This window comes from Lepisosteus oculatus, chromosome 27 (genome assembly GCF_040954835.1).
Source record: "Lepisosteus oculatus isolate fLepOcu1 chromosome 27, fLepOcu1.hap2, whole genome shotgun sequence".
Lineage (NCBI taxonomy): Eukaryota > Metazoa > Chordata > Actinopteri > Semionotiformes > Lepisosteidae > Lepisosteus > Lepisosteus oculatus.
The window spans coordinates 5,760,705-5,776,344 of record NC_090722.1 but is presented as its reverse complement, the minus strand read 5'-3'; the positions used below and the strand labels follow the sequence as shown (position 1 = coordinate 5,776,344).

General features: G+C 58.9%; 2 protein-coding genes across 11 annotated transcripts in view; one reads left to right on the top strand and one right to left on the bottom strand.

Annotated features, from left to right (window-relative positions):
- The window catches only part of ubap2l (ubiquitin associated protein 2-like), a 32,679-nt gene extending 23,119 nt beyond the window's left edge, over positions 1-9,560 (bottom strand). For 9 of the 10 annotated variants that reach the window (XM_015336553.2, XM_015336561.2, XM_015336555.2 and 6 more), the window contains exons 1-7: positions 9,338-9,505; positions 6,762-6,895; positions 5,992-6,069; positions 4,500-4,610; positions 4,108-4,279; positions 2,369-2,464; positions 2,187-2,232 (exon numbers count right to left, since the gene is read on the bottom strand). In XM_015336553.2, the coding sequence (XP_015192039.2) occupies positions 2,187-2,232; positions 2,369-2,464; positions 4,108-4,279; positions 4,500-4,610; positions 5,992-6,069; positions 6,762-6,851 (593 nt within the window). In that variant the 5' untranslated portion in view covers positions 6,852-6,895; positions 9,338-9,505. The other variant, XM_015336554.2, reaches the window with a different exon arrangement.
- A 1,770-nt stretch (positions 9,561-11,330) lies between these two features.
- Positions 11,331-15,331, top strand: c27h1orf43 (chromosome 27 C1orf43 homolog). The gene is made up of 7 exons (XM_069185142.1): positions 11,331-11,598; positions 11,749-11,850; positions 12,401-12,509; positions 13,189-13,242; positions 13,399-13,565; positions 14,199-14,257; positions 14,446-15,331. The coding sequence occupies exons 1-7, from the start codon at positions 11,527-11,529 to the stop codon at positions 14,648-14,650; spliced, it is 768 nt and encodes a 255-aa protein (XP_069041243.1). The 5' UTR covers positions 11,331-11,526; the 3' UTR covers positions 14,651-15,331.
- Positions 15,332-15,640: the final 309 nt, after the last annotated feature.

Sequence of the window (15,640 nt, the reverse complement as noted above, 5' to 3'; positions counted from 1 at the left end):
CTGGCCGGGGGCGGTGCCGTCCCCCGATCCCTGCTTCCTAAGCCGCGTGCTGCAGACAACATGCGAAGCCTTCACCAGCCCACCAGCCCCGAGACGCGCTGTGCGCCTCACTACCACGGGGAGGACTGATCTCCCTCTGTGATAACCTGGCACAGCTCCGGTCCTGCAGGACCTAGAAACCGAACTGACCCAGCTCTGCCAGCCCCCCCCCCCACCCGCGCTGCCACGCTCAAGACCACAGTCCAGGGCCCCAGGCTCTCCCGCGCGGCGGAGAGGGTAGGGGCCGCCGTCGGGATGGGACGCATTTCAAGTTACGCCTAACGGACCCGAGAGCCGCCTTCCTCTCGGCGAACATCCGCACGTACCGAGGCACGCCTTCGGTTTCGGAACGGGGAGAAGGGAAAGGGGCAGGCCAGGGCAGCCGGAGAAGTTGTGCCGGCCTGCAGGCTGCGGGCCCCCGGAGAGGCTGGCAGGTGTGGGTGTGTGGCTCAGCCCCATCAGCCACCGCGCTGGGGAGACGCCCAGGGCAGGCGGGCGGTTTACATAACTGGCTGGGGGGAGGGAAAGGGGCAGGTGTCCCACTCCTGGAGGTCCTCAGTTTTTCCCCCAAAATTCACCTGAACTGTTTGAGCAGGACCCTCTTGATGAGCCACCACTGGCAGGCGGGAGCCCAAACTGGGACTACTTACACCCTGCACATGGGGGTCAGGGGTCAGGGGTCGGGGAACAGCGCCCTGATCTCACTCGATCTCCCAGCCGGAAGAGAACGTTCCGGGGTCTCCGGATCTCGAACTCCCATGCCAGGGCTTCCCAGTCCTGGAGATTCCCAACGCCCACTGGCTTGATTACGCCTTGCTAACTCTGCCACTCCCACAGACTAGCAGCTTCCAGGTCCATCCCCATTACCGTTACAAACTAAACCTGGAGGCGTCCAGAACTGCAACACTGGACTGGAGACGTGGGGTCCGATGAAATAAACTGGGCCCAGCTGGATGAGAAACCTGGCAGGCGGCAGGGGCGGAGAGGACCTGGACTGGGAGACCGTGACGTAAGGGGTTAAACTGCACACCAAGCCAAAGCTGCATCTCAAGCAGGGGCACAAACACACAACACAAAACCAGAGGTGCCGTCACCCCACACTCGGCTGAGGTCAGTGCTCCCACAGCCCCCTGGAGGACAGATTTCCAGACGCTGTCGGCGCACAGCTGGGCACCCCAATGAAGTCCTGGGAGGGTCTTCGGAGTGAAAGCTGGTTGATTCCCACCTACAGCCAACTACCTCCCCTCTCCCGTTTGTCTTCTCTTTTCAGCGTGGGAATAAACCTTTACTTGTCCCGGTGCAGCTACCCACTCGAATTACTTCCCTCTCGTCCCACTGGAGAACAATCTACCACCACGAGCCAATTTGTCGGACATTTGTCGTCCGTCTGTCCCCACCCCTCCCCCAAAAACAATTCCCCAAGCGTTGGGGGACACGTGGGAGCACCGACGCCGCCTCGCACATCCCTGCGGGACGGGCATCGGGATGAGAAGGAGACTCCGCTCGGGGACCGAGCAGCTTGACGTCGCTGCCTGCCCCGGGGTCCTCGAGCTCCGAGCCCGGGAAGCCCGCGCCATGGGGCTGCCGGAAGCCCAGCGCCCACAAGGAAACACTCACTCCTGGTACGTCCAGGAACAAGACTGGTGGGAGGGGGCTGTACAAGCGTGAGGCTGTCACGCTGTGCTTCTCCAGACACCCCCCCCAACCGGCACAGCCGGTCACATCCCGAACGGGGGGGTTAAGCCTCCGGCTGCCCAGGTACACACAGGAGTCACCCACAGCGCCACTCTCCCCTCCCCCAGGCCTGTAGCCTCTGGAGGAGCCCGTTTCGGGGGCCTGTCCCAGGAGAGGACAGCCCTCCAGCCGCTTCAGGAGCCCACGGAGGGCACCTCTGTACGGGCCGAGCCGGGCGAGAGCCCCTCTCTGCAGCTCTGGCCCTGTTCAAGGCGGTGGCGGCGCTGCGCTGACGGGCACGGCCGCGGGCCGCTCGGCGGGGGCCGCTCCCCAGCCAGGGGCCCCTGGAGTGTTTCCTCGGGAGCGCTGCTCGCGACACGCGGACTCGGAGCCCGCAGCCCCCACTGCTGCACGAGGGGGGGGGGTCTCGCTCCCACCCTCTGCCCGGAGAGCTGGACGGAGCCCTGACTTACCCCATCCCCTGAGCCGAAAACCTGCCGCCTCGCCGTCCGGAACCACCTGACGAGAGAGAGAGAGGTCAGCCAGGCGCAGCCAGCGGCACGATCACGAGCCCCCTCCTGAGCACAGGACAGGCTTCCACACAGAGCCGAGGCGCTGAACTCACGGACACGAGAGGGGTTTTTTTGGGACTTACCTCTGCCTCTGCCCCTGCCCCGGCGCCCGCGCTCCATCCCCCGGCCCGATGGCCCGCCTGCCTTCGCTCCGTCCAGCCCGTTCTCCTGTCCGCGGACTGGGGGGGGGAGAGAGAGATCAAGCTTTGCACTGAGGCCACAAACAGCCCAGAAAGGCCGCTCAATTTCTGTTCTTAGCATCACTCCTGCCCAGGGGGGGGGGGGCTAGACAGCAGAGCTTGGAGAAAGTTCATGCACGTAGCTTAGCTTAAAACAGGACCGTTCTGGCGTGCGGGGAGGGGGGGCCCCCCCAACTCCAGACAACTCAAGACCAAGACACAGGGCCGCCCTCCACAAGATCGGGTTTCTAAAAGTATGTCCAACAGGGAAGGGAAGCGCCTTCCCTCCCCCCTCCGCGCCAGCTGGGCCAGGCCTCTGCCCACACCTCCTAGCGCGGCACATCAACCAGCCAACGACCCCTCATTCCCAGCAGTCCTTGCTGCGCCGGGGGGTCCCCATGTGAGAGGAACTTGTCTCGGAGCTCAAAGGACCATCACCATGCAGAACCAGGTACGCCGGGGGTCCGCCTCAGACCCCTGTACCACTTTGGGTAGGAGAGAGCGATAAGCGTCCGTGCACTACCCTGATGAATACTCCAAACCTCCCTGATAACTCACTGAGGGGGTCCGAGTCACAGGACTCGGAAACAGCCAGGTGTCCTGTGGGGGTCGGAAGTTGCTTCATCTTTCAGACCGGAGCCGAAAGAAAGCATCTGGACTCGACCCCCCCACGTTCGCGTTTCTCTGGCACACGCTGTCGCCCCCTCACGACTACTGGGGAAGCTGTGAAGGGCCTTACTGGTGTGCTGCAGTTTTGGAAAAGCCCGAGAGGAGATGAGAGACCAGGGAGAGCGTCTCAACGCTGGCGAGTCAAAGGTGAGCGTCCCATCAGGCAGTGCAAAAGCACCCCCACTGGCAACTCACCCCGATCGGGACCGATAATCAACCTGAAACCAAGCGCACATCAGCAAACCAATACTGCCTGGCATGGAGTGTCCATATGCAGAGCGCCCTCTGCTGGCCACTAGTGGTGTGTACCTCTCTGCTGTCCACAGAGGTGAGCTCTGTCCCAGCTGTAAAGACTGCCTGCCCCCTTTTTCCCCCCACCACCCCAAGGTGCTGGGAGTCAGGCCCACCCAGAACTTGACATCACACCTGACTCGCTCAGGGGCAAGGGAAACACGGGTTCAACAGGAAGGTAGAGACACAAGCTCCAACTCTACTCACGCTCAAGGGCTCTGGGAGCAGACAGCCCCAAACAGCCCCCCAAGACTCCCTGCTCGAAACACCAGATCTCCCTTAATATTCAACTCGGGGCTCCTGGAGTTTAAGGGGGCTGGGCGGGCCCAAGGCCAGCAGCCCCAGCAAGGCAGAGAACACGTTTCAGACTGAAAGCTGTCCCTGCAGCAGCCCAACAGCTCCCGGTTCCCCCTCCACCTGAGCTCCGTCTTCACCAGGGCAGCTCCCGGCCCTTCAGTGACTCCAGGGAGCCGGAGCTCAGTACCCCCGGCAGGGCCGCGGCCGTGCCGGTTCGAGAGCGAGGCCCTGGCGAACGTGAGGCCAGATGGGCATCACCCAGGGGTGTGCAACCCCCCCACATCAACCTCTGGAATTAATGGCTGAAGTGAACCGATCAGCTGATTAACGACAGACGTCCCGCTCGCGCCGGTGGGGGGGAAGAGATCGATAGAGAATCTCCTTACACTCGCGGCCCCGGCTGGCGCCCCCGCCCCTCCGGGGAGGAGCCCCTCCGCGCCGGCGCGCTGCGTCCCGCTCCCTCTCGCGGTTCTCCTTGCCCTCCTCGCTGGCCTCCGTCTGCCCGCCGTCCTTCTGCCCGGACACGCCCTTCTTCTTGCCCACCATCTCCCAGGAGTCCTGCGGCACAGCGGGGGGGGGGGGGGACTGGCGTCAGGCGGCGGCTCTTGCCAAGCCTCCGGGACTCCGCCGACGGAGCCGCCAGGGGTTAAGAGTTGTGGGGTGCCAAGGCTGACACCTCTGAAACCAGAGGGGCTTGCCTCCTTTCCCTCAACTGGAACTCGGAGTTCGACGGAACCTGGCTTCTCTGACACCCCCCCAGCCCCCACACGAGACTCACGGTGTCGGGGTTCCCCTCCAGCAGCACGTTGATGGCTCTGTTCACGTCGCCGTTGCAGTCGTGAAGGGCGATCATGGACTCGTCCTGGTTCTTCCCCGTGATGTCGATCAGCTGGGGGGAGAGGGGGAGGGAGGGAAACGATGAAGCCAGGTTTTTTTTAAGCATCGACTCCCATCTCGGATGGGCCCGCAAAAAAAAAAAACCCAAACAAAATTCGATCCCTTCCTGCCCCTCCAGACGCCCACGCGCTGGCGTCCTGACCGAGACGGCGGTGCCAGCCGACGCCAGGCGGGAGCACCTTGTCCTGGCCTGCCCGTGCACGCTCCTCCCCTCACATCCCTGCCTCCCTGACCCCAGGGGTCTCCGAGCCCACGGAACCGCCCCTGGTCTGCAGCTTTCCACGCCAACTCCGCCCTGGAGGACCTCACTCGGCTCTTTACTGGCTTAACAGCTTCTGCCGGACCCTCAAGTGCTGCTGGTTTGAAGACCCCTGTACACCTCCTGGGGCCCCTCGCACCAGGCCCGAACACACAGGCCTCGTCCTCTCCCGTGTAACGCACGGGTGCCAGACCCTGGTGCCGGAGAGGCAGCCCGGCAGCTTTAATAAGCGATCATTTTCTAAAGAAGGAGCACACCTACGCCATCTTGCTCAGTTAAGGGGATAAACAAAACAATTTCGGCATCAAGACTTTTTTTTCCTGAAGCTAAAAAAAAAACACTCCTCATCTTTGGGAACAGCTGATGTAAGGCATCCCAGCACAGCTCTTCCTGCCTGTGTCCCCTGCCCCCATCATCACTGCCTACCCACTCCTCTAACTCATGCCCCCACACCCCATTCAAGAAGAGCACACCTGCAATGGAGGGCAAGGTCAGCCCTTGGATCTGCTTTCTGAAGATTCGGGGTGGGGGATCCCCAACAGCACGGCACTGCTATGCCGGGGAACAACCAGAAACGAAAGGGGGGTGGGGTGGGATAAGATCAGGAGGGATGTGGGGGTCGGAAGTTGCTTCATCTTTCAGACGGAAGCCGAGAGAAAGCATCTGGACTCGACCCCCCACGTTCGCGTTTCTCTGGCACACTCTTTTTTGCCCCTCACGGCTACTGGGGGAGCTGTGAAGGGCCTTACTGGTGTGCCTGGGGCAACAGGAACCAGGTCACTCCGACTGCACGGCTAACCGATCCGGTCCGGGTCTTACCAGCTGCAGGACTCTCGTACAAAAGGACCTGGACACAGGAGGCGGAATGTGCCGGGATAAACGGGGACACCCATAAGCTCAAGAAAAAGACAGAGCCATTGGATTCCCTGCAGAAGGTACTCTCGTAAAACCCGGAGCGGATCAGACTGCTGTGCACGGGGAGCCTGACCTGCCTTACTGTGCAGATGAGTACTGGACTGACCTCACACTGAACTCTGCATCCTTAAAAACCCCCGACCACTGACCAGAACAAAAAGGAAAAAAGGAAAATTAGGCGCGGAGGGCCACAACTCACCTGTTTCACCTTCTCCTCGAAGTCGGCGTCATTGTGGTCCGAAATCATCTGTGCGAGTCGGATCTGCTCCGCGGTGGCCTTGGAGGAAGAGGAGGAGGAGAGAGGTCCAGAGAGAACACAGGGTCACCAATCCCAGTCAGGAGAGCCTCCTATCAGGCCCTGCCAGGGGAAGCCCAGCCGAGAGCAGGCCGTCCCGAGTCCACGGGATACGCCACAGCCCTGAGTCAGGGCTGGAACTTTCCCAGGTTTTTCTGAAGAATTAAGATGCTAAAAGTAATGCCCCTTGCTCTCCGCACCCCTTGGACACTGCTGCCAACCACAGATTAACCCCCTGCAGTGGGTACTGGTGCAACCAGGCACTCACACCACTGCTCTCTCCTGCCCTCACAGGGGCAAGGGGCCACAAAGGGCAAAAGCAACTCAAAGCAGGAAGAACACGCACCGGCGGCCCGCTGAGCTGCCCACTGCTGAGGTGGCACAGTCAGCACAGGCCCGAAGCAGGCCAAGTGTAGATGCATGATGGGATGCCCCTCTCCGCCGGCGGACCGATGCGCCTGGGCCACTCTGACCCCCCCATCCCGATCCGTCCCCCAGCAGCGAGCACAGGAGGACGCCCTGGCTGCCGCCAGCTCACCGCGCGACCCGGGTCCCAGCCAGCTCCTCTCACGGATTCGCCGCAGGGAGGAGCCTCTACACAGCCGCACCAACAACCACCCGGACCCCCTTAACAACCAGCACCGGCCCCCCGCCTGCCCAGCCCCCCCCAGTACCTGTGGCCGCTGCTTGTGCTGCGTCTGGCTCTGTGTCTGCGTCTGCTCCCAGCTCCCCCGGGCGCGGCTGCTGCCCACCGACGTCATCATTTACAGTATATACAAATAACAGTATTTACAAAGGAAAAAAACACCTGGAACACAAGACAGACAGCCTGTTAAAAGCAGCCCGCGACCCACCCCTCCTCGCCCAACTGTCTCAAGCCCGCGGGCCGACCGAACGCTAGCGCCGCCCCTCTCCTCCGCAGCGGGCGTCCACGTCTGGCCCTGCAGGGCCCCACGGACTAACCCCCCCCGCCCCTCAAGACCACCCACCCATCCGCCTGTGCAGGGGTTACAGAACCCCAACCTCCGGCCCCCTGCTTCTACCCGAGACACCCCACCAGCTGGAGTCAGCCCCCCTCCCACACCCCTCGATCCACGGGGTCGCCGTGTTTGTGTCGCCTCCTGCCCCCGTCACCCGAGGGTCCGGACAGCCGGGGGGGGGGGGCTACCGGAGGAGCCGCTGTGCCAGCAGGTCCCCCTGAATTAATACCCAGCCGAGCTGGAAGGAAGACCTGCAGACACTGGGGCCTCCAGGGTCAGGACTGGACAGCCCGAGCCTCGGCCGGCCCTCTGCACCCCGGCCCCCGTACCCTTCCTGCGAGCCCAGGCGGAGGACGTGACCGGATCGCGATCAGGCAGCCTCCGAGAGAGGACAAGCACGGCCTGCAAGCCGCAGCTTCCAGGGTGCTGCGCTGTCCTGCTAAGCGTTGCCAGGACAACCACTTCACACCCGCGAGGGTTTCAACGGGGGAGAGGACGCGACCGTGTGACACAAGCACAAAAACCCAGCCAAGAGAAAAAAGACACCGAAGCTGCTGGGGGGACTGAACAGCCATCGAAATCCCAGAGAGGGTGAAAGGAGACGGCCAGCCCCGAGCTGCTGGAAGAAAGAGAGGGGGGAAAAAAAACAACAACAAACAAGCTGCCGTTTATATAATAGCTGCGGCCAAGCCTCTTCCCTCGTACTGGTTGTCCCGCCGCCCGGGTTTCCCCGGAAAAGGCCGAGGCGTCGGTCTCCAACGAGCGCTGACAACCGAAACAGTCACCGCCGGCGGCAAGGCGCCCTGCTCCCGGAGCCGAACCGGCCTCCCCCCGCCGGAGCTGGCGGGACGGTTCAAAACACACACACACACACAACGACGACCACCACTACCGCAAAAGCGTTCACGGAAATCAAAAACGGACACAGACGCCCCCTCTCTCTCTCTCTCTCCTGCCTGAACTTTTCTCACAGCAGGAAGAAGAACCCGCGGAGGCCCGACGTGCTCACGCGACTTTCGGTCCAGAAACCACGCAAGGGTGGTGTTAATCCCACAAGGAGTCGACAAAGTTTGAAAATAAGAAGATGGAGACCCGGCGTCGCCCGCCTGGAGCCCCAACAGCCCCCCTGAGAGAACAGGCAGCGCTTTTCTAACCCAGTTTACCGCCGTCCGAACGGACACGGTCGCTTTCTGTACGGCAACTGATCTCAATAGTGACTTAATAGTAAAGAAACGGGCTGCGGGTTATAAATAAAGCACTAATTCCGCGAAATATACCCCAGAAAGGCCGGCTCTACAGAAAACCTTACTGCTTCAGACCTAGAAACTAGATCTGGACGCAACAGCTACGACGCAGTCCCCCCACCAGCGCCACCTTCTAGACCGAAACTATCCAGACGAAAAGGCGACGGGTTTTTTTTTTAAAAAAACGCCCAACTTTACAACTGCGAAATCGGACAACTTTGGAAGAGGCCGCAGTGGAAACTTCGGGAGTACAGCCCCCCAAATCAATTAAAAACACCAACAGAAAAGCCCCCCACTTCATAACCCTAACTTCGCCTCAGACCCGGTACGGACTCCCCCCCAACCCAAGAGCCGGGATGTTATCCATAAGCCGGAGATATGAGATGCGGAGCCCCTTTAATTTTATTTCGTTTACCTCCGGGATCAGAAATTCGCCGAATTATTTCTCTTTCCCCGACCAACTCGCCCCCCCCCTTCTCCCCATCCACCCGTGTGTCTGAGAAACACCCGGGCCGGTCCACGGACTAGGGGCGAGATCGCACCTACTTCTGCAAATGTCTCCCCGAACTTTTTTCCTCGAGGAAAACCGCAGGGAGAGAGAGGCGAAAGCCGCTCAGAGCGGCCGTGCGGAGACGACCCGCATGGTATAATCTCGGCAGGCGTGCGGATCGCCTTCCGCCCCTCGCCTCCGATCAACCTCATGGTCGCAGGAGCAGCCATTAACCAGCCACCCCAGACCGACTCGCAGATAACACACCAAGCCACAGGGCGCACTCGCCCGTCTCCGTCGGTATCCAGCGCCGAGATAAATAATGGCTCCTCCCGATTCTGGTATTTATCCCGTCCCACCTCTGTATTTTTAACGCTGTTTGACAGCAACCCCCCCTCCGCTCCACGCACACAATCACCACCAACGCCGGTCTTCCGACCCGCTTTTCCGGCTCCGCCGCTACTCAAGCCCGAGGCTTCAGCTAGGCCGCTAGGCCCCGAACAACAAAAAAAATAAATATCGAGCGATTTACTAACCAGAAACCCCGGTTCGGCGGCTAAAATTCAGCGTTTGAACCGACGCAACGGTCTCACAATCAGCTTGCTTTCGGTTTGGACTACTCTGATCCTGTCAACCCTTGGAAAAAAATACAAAAAAAAAAGCAGACCGCCGGAGCCGCGCAGACAATAAGCGACCGACTCGGAGTTTACCTGTTTCTCTTCCACACTGACACCCCGTCAGCCGCGTCACGTGGTTAAGAGACTGCACACCGCCGCTTCAGAGGGGAGACCCCGATCACGTGACTTCCTGCCCTGCGGGCTCTCCCCCAACACGTGACACGGGTGCCATTCGTCATGGGGAATTTTCCGCAAGTGGCCGGATAGGAAAGATTTGTGCTTACCTGTTTGATTGTTTTTACAAAATGGAATAATAATATGGAACGACAAAGCTCAGTCATCTGTGCCATACCTGCACAGAGAGTATCAGGTCGCTTTTATGCCAAGTCAAGTTCAAGTTTATTGTCATTATACTCATATACAGGTATATGGTATAACGAAATGCTATTAAGCTAGCTCTCAGACGGTAAGAAGTACAGAAAACAATACAATTGTATAAAAAAAGAAAGACAGAGACAACAGGCAGTGTGCAAAACAACATCAGATGTGCAAAATCATACATCCACAGAATGAAATAAAGGATAGAAAATGATGGGAGTGAGCTTCTTGACATGTGAGGTAGAGGTAGATTTCAATGTGTGTTTGAGTCTTTGGTAAGAGAGAAGGCACTGTGAGGTTCAGATCGTAGGTGAGAGAGGCTGAGAGTTTAATAGTTTGATAGTGCGGGGGTAAACACTGTCTCTGAGTCGGGTAGTCCGGGCCCGAATGCTCCGGTACTGTTTTCCAGATGGTGGAGGGTCATAGAGTCTGTAGCTGGGGTGTGTTTAACACATACAGTACTGTTGTCAGCTCCCAACACAACAGAACAATTACATTATGAACTAGCTCTGAAGAACACATAATGTAACGCAACGGGGTTCAGGCGGGCGCCCTTGCCGCATTAGGTCAGCCCCGCACCGTCGGGGACTCGAACCCAGGACTCCGCGTCACTCAGCAGGGACCCAGCCCGGTGAGCCAAAGAGAGATCTCTCCACAGCCCAGGGGCTGTAGTCCTGCTATCACAGGGAAGGGCGGTGACGTCACCTGCTCTGGTACGCCGGCTCTTACACAGTACCTGTCGGCCGTAAGTGTTACAATACGTTACAAACAGTACAAGAAACACAGATTTTTCTAGGATAATGTGTATTTTAACATTGACAGTAATAAAAAAGACCAATTAGTAACAATAAAGAATGATAAACAGAACCTCTGTGACTTCAAAATTATAGCAAATCATAACTTTAAACACTACAGCAATGTAATTGCTGCTCGTGCCCCGCCTCAGAATCGAACCCGGGCCTCCGGCATCACTCCACAGGGATTTTTCCGGCAGAGTTCGTCGGCCGATCTCCCTGTTACGCTCAGGGGTGTAGAGGGCCTTGCCATCGCCACGCTGCTACCGGCTCGTACCACCTGTATGTCGGCCGTTCGTCACAATACGTTGTGCTGCACACTGAGGGGTCCCCCTGGGGGCCTCGGGGCCCTAGGCAGTCCCCTGAGCAGGAGACAGCACCGCAGGGGCAAGAGGCCTGTCACCTAGCTAAAGCCGAGCAAACCAGGAAACGAGGCCTTGAGCCAACGAGGGGGAGAATCCTTCCTATTCACAGAACACAAAACGCACTGAAAGACACTTCCGCCAGCAAGGCTGTGCGCAGACCCCGTCCTGTATGCGTTTAGCAAAGGTGGTCCGTTCCATAACAGACAAATACTGTGGGCACGCTTACACACTTCCGATCGAAATCGTCACGTTCGGGAAGACATTACGGTAGGACGTGCGCAAATGGACGGATTTACGGTAGCCCGTGTCATGTGACGAGGGTCAAATGAGCAGAGTTCTGTTTGTCCTGGATCATGTGATGGTTGACAGGGCGGCTTCGCCAAGGCAGTTCCATTTGCGGGCTTTGTTGGCCGGGTTTATGCGGAAGACGGCGCATAACATTGTAAAATGTACGAATCGCGTTCGCATCCTCTGACTGTGTTCTAATTCCTAGTTTCAACGGGAGACACAAAAACAACAAAATTGAGGATCGTTGAGGAGGTTTACCCCTTTGTTTTACAAAAGTGCCGAGATGTCTCAGGCTCAGAGCAGTAACTCGCTGTCTGGGGTGAATGTTGTTTTGGTTATGGCGTACGGAAGCCTGGTAAGTGATCCCAGATGAATTCATGATCAAATTCAATTCTGCGACTGGCGTGTGTCTCGGGGAGCGCGCTGGTGGGTATATGTAGCGCCTTGGCGTGTGTGTGGAGGCAGGTGGCCGTCTGTCGGTGACGCGTTGTGTCTGCGCCTCCAGGTCTTCGTGCTGCTGTTTATCTTCGTGAAGAGACAGATCATGCGCTTCGCCATGAAGTCCCGCCGGGGTCCGCATGTACCTCTGGGTCACAACGCCCCCAAGGTGAGTGTCCGTCTGTCCCAGTGTCCCCCTGTTCGAGTGTCCGCCTGTCTGAGAGTGTCCCTCTGTCCGAGTGTCCCACTGTTCGATTGTCCACCTGTCTGTCTGAGAGTGTCCCCCTGTTCGAGTGTCCCCCTGTCTGTCTGAGAGTGTCCCCCTGTTCGATTGTCCACCTGTGTCTGAGAGTCTGTCCCTCCACGTGTCCACCTGTCTGTCTGAAAATGTCCCTCTGTCCACCTGTCTGTCTGAGAGTCTGTCCCTCTGTCCGAGTGTCCACCTGTCTGTCTGTCTGAGAGTCTGTCCCTCTGTCCGAGTGTCCACCTGTCTGTCTGTCTGAGAGTCTGTCCCTCTGTCCGAGTGTCCACCTGTCTGTCTGAGAGGGAGGGGTGGGGGGTGAACTGCCGGTCAGCTAGGCCCCAGTTCCCAGGGCTCCTGAGACAGCAGCCCTCCTGCTGGACTGAGTCCCGGAGCCCAGCTCCATCTCCGGCTGTCCTCAGGGCGAGCGGCTGAGCCTGCCGGCGGGTTCGTTAGCGCTAACGAGCGGACGTTGCAGGAGCTGCGGGAGGAGATCGATGCGCGGCTGTCCAGGGTGCAGGACGTGAAGTACGAGCCCAGGCTGCTGTCCCCAGAGGACGAGAGACTGCTGCAGAGGACACCCGCCGGTGAGAGCACGTACACACACTCACACCCACAGCACTACACTCACCCACACAGCACTATACTCACACACTCACCCAGGTGTACACACTCTCACACACAGCACTTACACTCACGTGTACACACACTCACACAGCATGTATACACACTCACACAAACACATACAGCACATACACAAGTCACACACACACACAGCATGTACACTCACACACAGCACATACACAACACAGTTACACACACAGCACTACACTCACAGAGCATACACACAGCACATACACAACACAGTTACACACACAGCACTACACTCACAGAGCATACACACAGCACATACACAACACAGTTACACACACAGCACTACACTCACAGAGCATACACACAGCTCATACACAACATGTACACACGGGCACACAAACTCACACACATTCACGCCCACAGGAGTAGGGCTCAGGGCAGCGAGCGGGTTACAGCTGTGACGCCCCCTGCTGGGCAGCCGGTCAGCGGGCACAGCGGCGTCGGCCCCAGTCTCGTGGAGCGTCTCCGCTCTGCCCGAGCGTGTGCGTGCAGCAGGCTGAACCCCGAAGCGTCCCTGCGGCGCTCGTTGTGCGGTGAGGCCTGGGACAGGTCCCGGGCAGAGTCGGCACCCGCGCTGACGGGCAGGGCTGACCGTGTGCTGTCTGTCTGCAGGGTGCTATAACTACCTCTACAGGATGAGGGCGCTGGACGCCATCAGAGACTCAGGTGAGACCTCCTGCCCCCCCCCACCCTGCTCTTCTTGGGGTCTCCCCCCCTCCGTCTCTCTGCCTGTCCGCCGCCTGCACCCCTTTCGCCCCGCTGCCCGCCCAGCGGGAGTGCCCATGCTCTGCCCCGATCCCCCCTCTGTCTCCCGCCTGCCAGACATCCCCTTCCAGGAGATGGGCAAGAACTCCAGGTCCCTGACGGGCCGCAGTTTCCAGAGCTTCCTGCTGGAGCTGCGGGGCTCCCACGCCGTGTTCAAGGGGGGGCGCAGGTCGCTCATCGACACGCTGCTGGACGGCTACGACTCGGCGCGCCACGGCACCGGGGTACGGGCCAGGGCGCCGCGCCGCAGGGGGCTGCGTGAGCGGGCTGTGTGTTGATGCCGTGTTCTGTGTGGTGTTGCGTGTCGATGCCGTGTTCTGTGTGACTGGGCTGTGTGGTGTTGCGTGTCGATGCAGTGGGCTGTGTGACTGGGCTGCGTGGAGTTGCGTGTCGATGCAGTGGGCTGTGTGACTGGGCTGCGTGGAGTTGCGTGTCGATGCCGTGTTCCGTGTGACTGGGCTGCGTGGTGTTGCGTGTCGATGCCGTGTTCCGTGTGACTGGGCTGCGTGGTGTTGCGTGTCGATGCCGTGTTCCGTGTGACTGGGCTGCGTGGTGTTGCGTGTCGATGCCGTGTTCCGTGTGACTGGGCTGCGTGGTGTTGCGTGTCGATGCCGTGTTCCGTGTGACTGGGCTGTGTGGTGTTGCGTGTCGATGCCGTGTTCTGTGTGACTGGGCTGTGTGGTGTTGCGTGCCGATGCCGTGGGCTGTGTGATGTTGCGTGTCGATGCCGTGGGCTGTGTGATGTTGCGTGTCGATGCCGTGATCCGTGTGACTGGGCTGCGTGTTGCCGTGTGCTGTGTGACCTGGCAGTGCCGTGTTGCGTGTTGCCTGTGACAGTGCTGTCCTGTGTGGTGCAGGTGTTCGGGGAGGTGGAGTTCCTGCAGTACCAGGAGGCCCTGACGGAGCTGGCTGGAGTGTGAGTATCATCGGCCCCCTGCCTGACCCTCCCTGTGTCCCCCCCTCACGCTGGACACAGCCTTTTCCTGCGCTGAAGGAGCAGGCAGCTGGTCCTGGTCACGTCCCTCTGCCTGTTCTGTAAGTCTGTGTCAACATGAGGTCCCAGCCCCGCCTCACGCCCTCTCCCTCTCCCTCTCCCGCCCTCAGGATGAAAACCCTGTCCAGCAGCGCCAGCCTGAGCCAGCAGCACCAGTCCGCAGCCAAGGACCTGACCAGCTCCCCCGAGACGCCCACGGCCTCCACCATCCAGGTGACCTACCTGCCCTCGGGCCAGCGCAGCAAGAGGCCCAAGCACTTCCTGGAGCTGAAGAGCTTCAAGGACAACTACAACACCCTGGAGAGCACACTGTGACTGTGGGCGTGTGGGGTATAGTGCCACACGGTGGACACTTTCAGAACTGCAGCGAATGGAGAAACGAGGGGTGGAGGGTAGGGAGAGAGTGGGGTCTCGTGTCCCCTAACTGCACAGACTGGGGAAGCGAGAGGAAGGAGGGGAGGGTATAGTGCTACCTGGTGGAAACTTTCAGAACTACGGTGAGTGGGACATGAGGGGTGGAGGGGAGAGACTGTTTCAGACTCCAGTGCTGACTGGTAAGACAGAGTTTGCTGGCTGCTGTTCTGCGTGTGCTTGTGGATTTAATAGTTCTTGGGCACCCCTGACAAGACAGGAGCTAGCTGCCCCGACCAAAGGCGCTGTATCAGTGTACAAATCGACCTTCTGGCCACCTGATCAGATCTGATGTGGGGTCAGTGTCTGTACAGATCTCTGTTGTGTTGGATAGAATACAGGACTCCCTACTCCTGGCAGTACCCCGACGCTGTGAAGTGAAGAGCTCGCAAACCTGTAAATAACATCTAAATTATGTAGTTAAAATAAGTTATTTTTTCTTCAGTTTTAAAACAGTTAATAAAGCCACAGTATTTCTAATGGTTTTTTTTTTTAAAGAGATAGCTGCATGACATCAGCGGTTTCTCTTTGTTTACTGCTTGTTAAACCGTGTTGTTCGGGATTGCGTAATAAAAGTGTGTTCTACATCCTTGTCCGTCTTCCTTCATGACACCCGGGCCTTAATGTGTTTTTCACACCAAACTGCACTTCCCGTCGACGGCCGCCAGAGGGAGCGCCACACTAAGACTTCAGCTTCTCGTTAGCGTTAGGATGAGGGGAGCTGCGGGGTTTGGTCCTGTATCAGGCAAAACTACACATTCTCTGCCCGTGTAAGATTTTTCTGGTGTGCCATAAAGTACAACAAGCCTCAGTGAGCTCAGGGTAAAAGCACAGTACAGAGCCACAAAGCCCAGTGAGATCAAGGTGAAATCACAGTCCAGTGCAGTAAAGTCT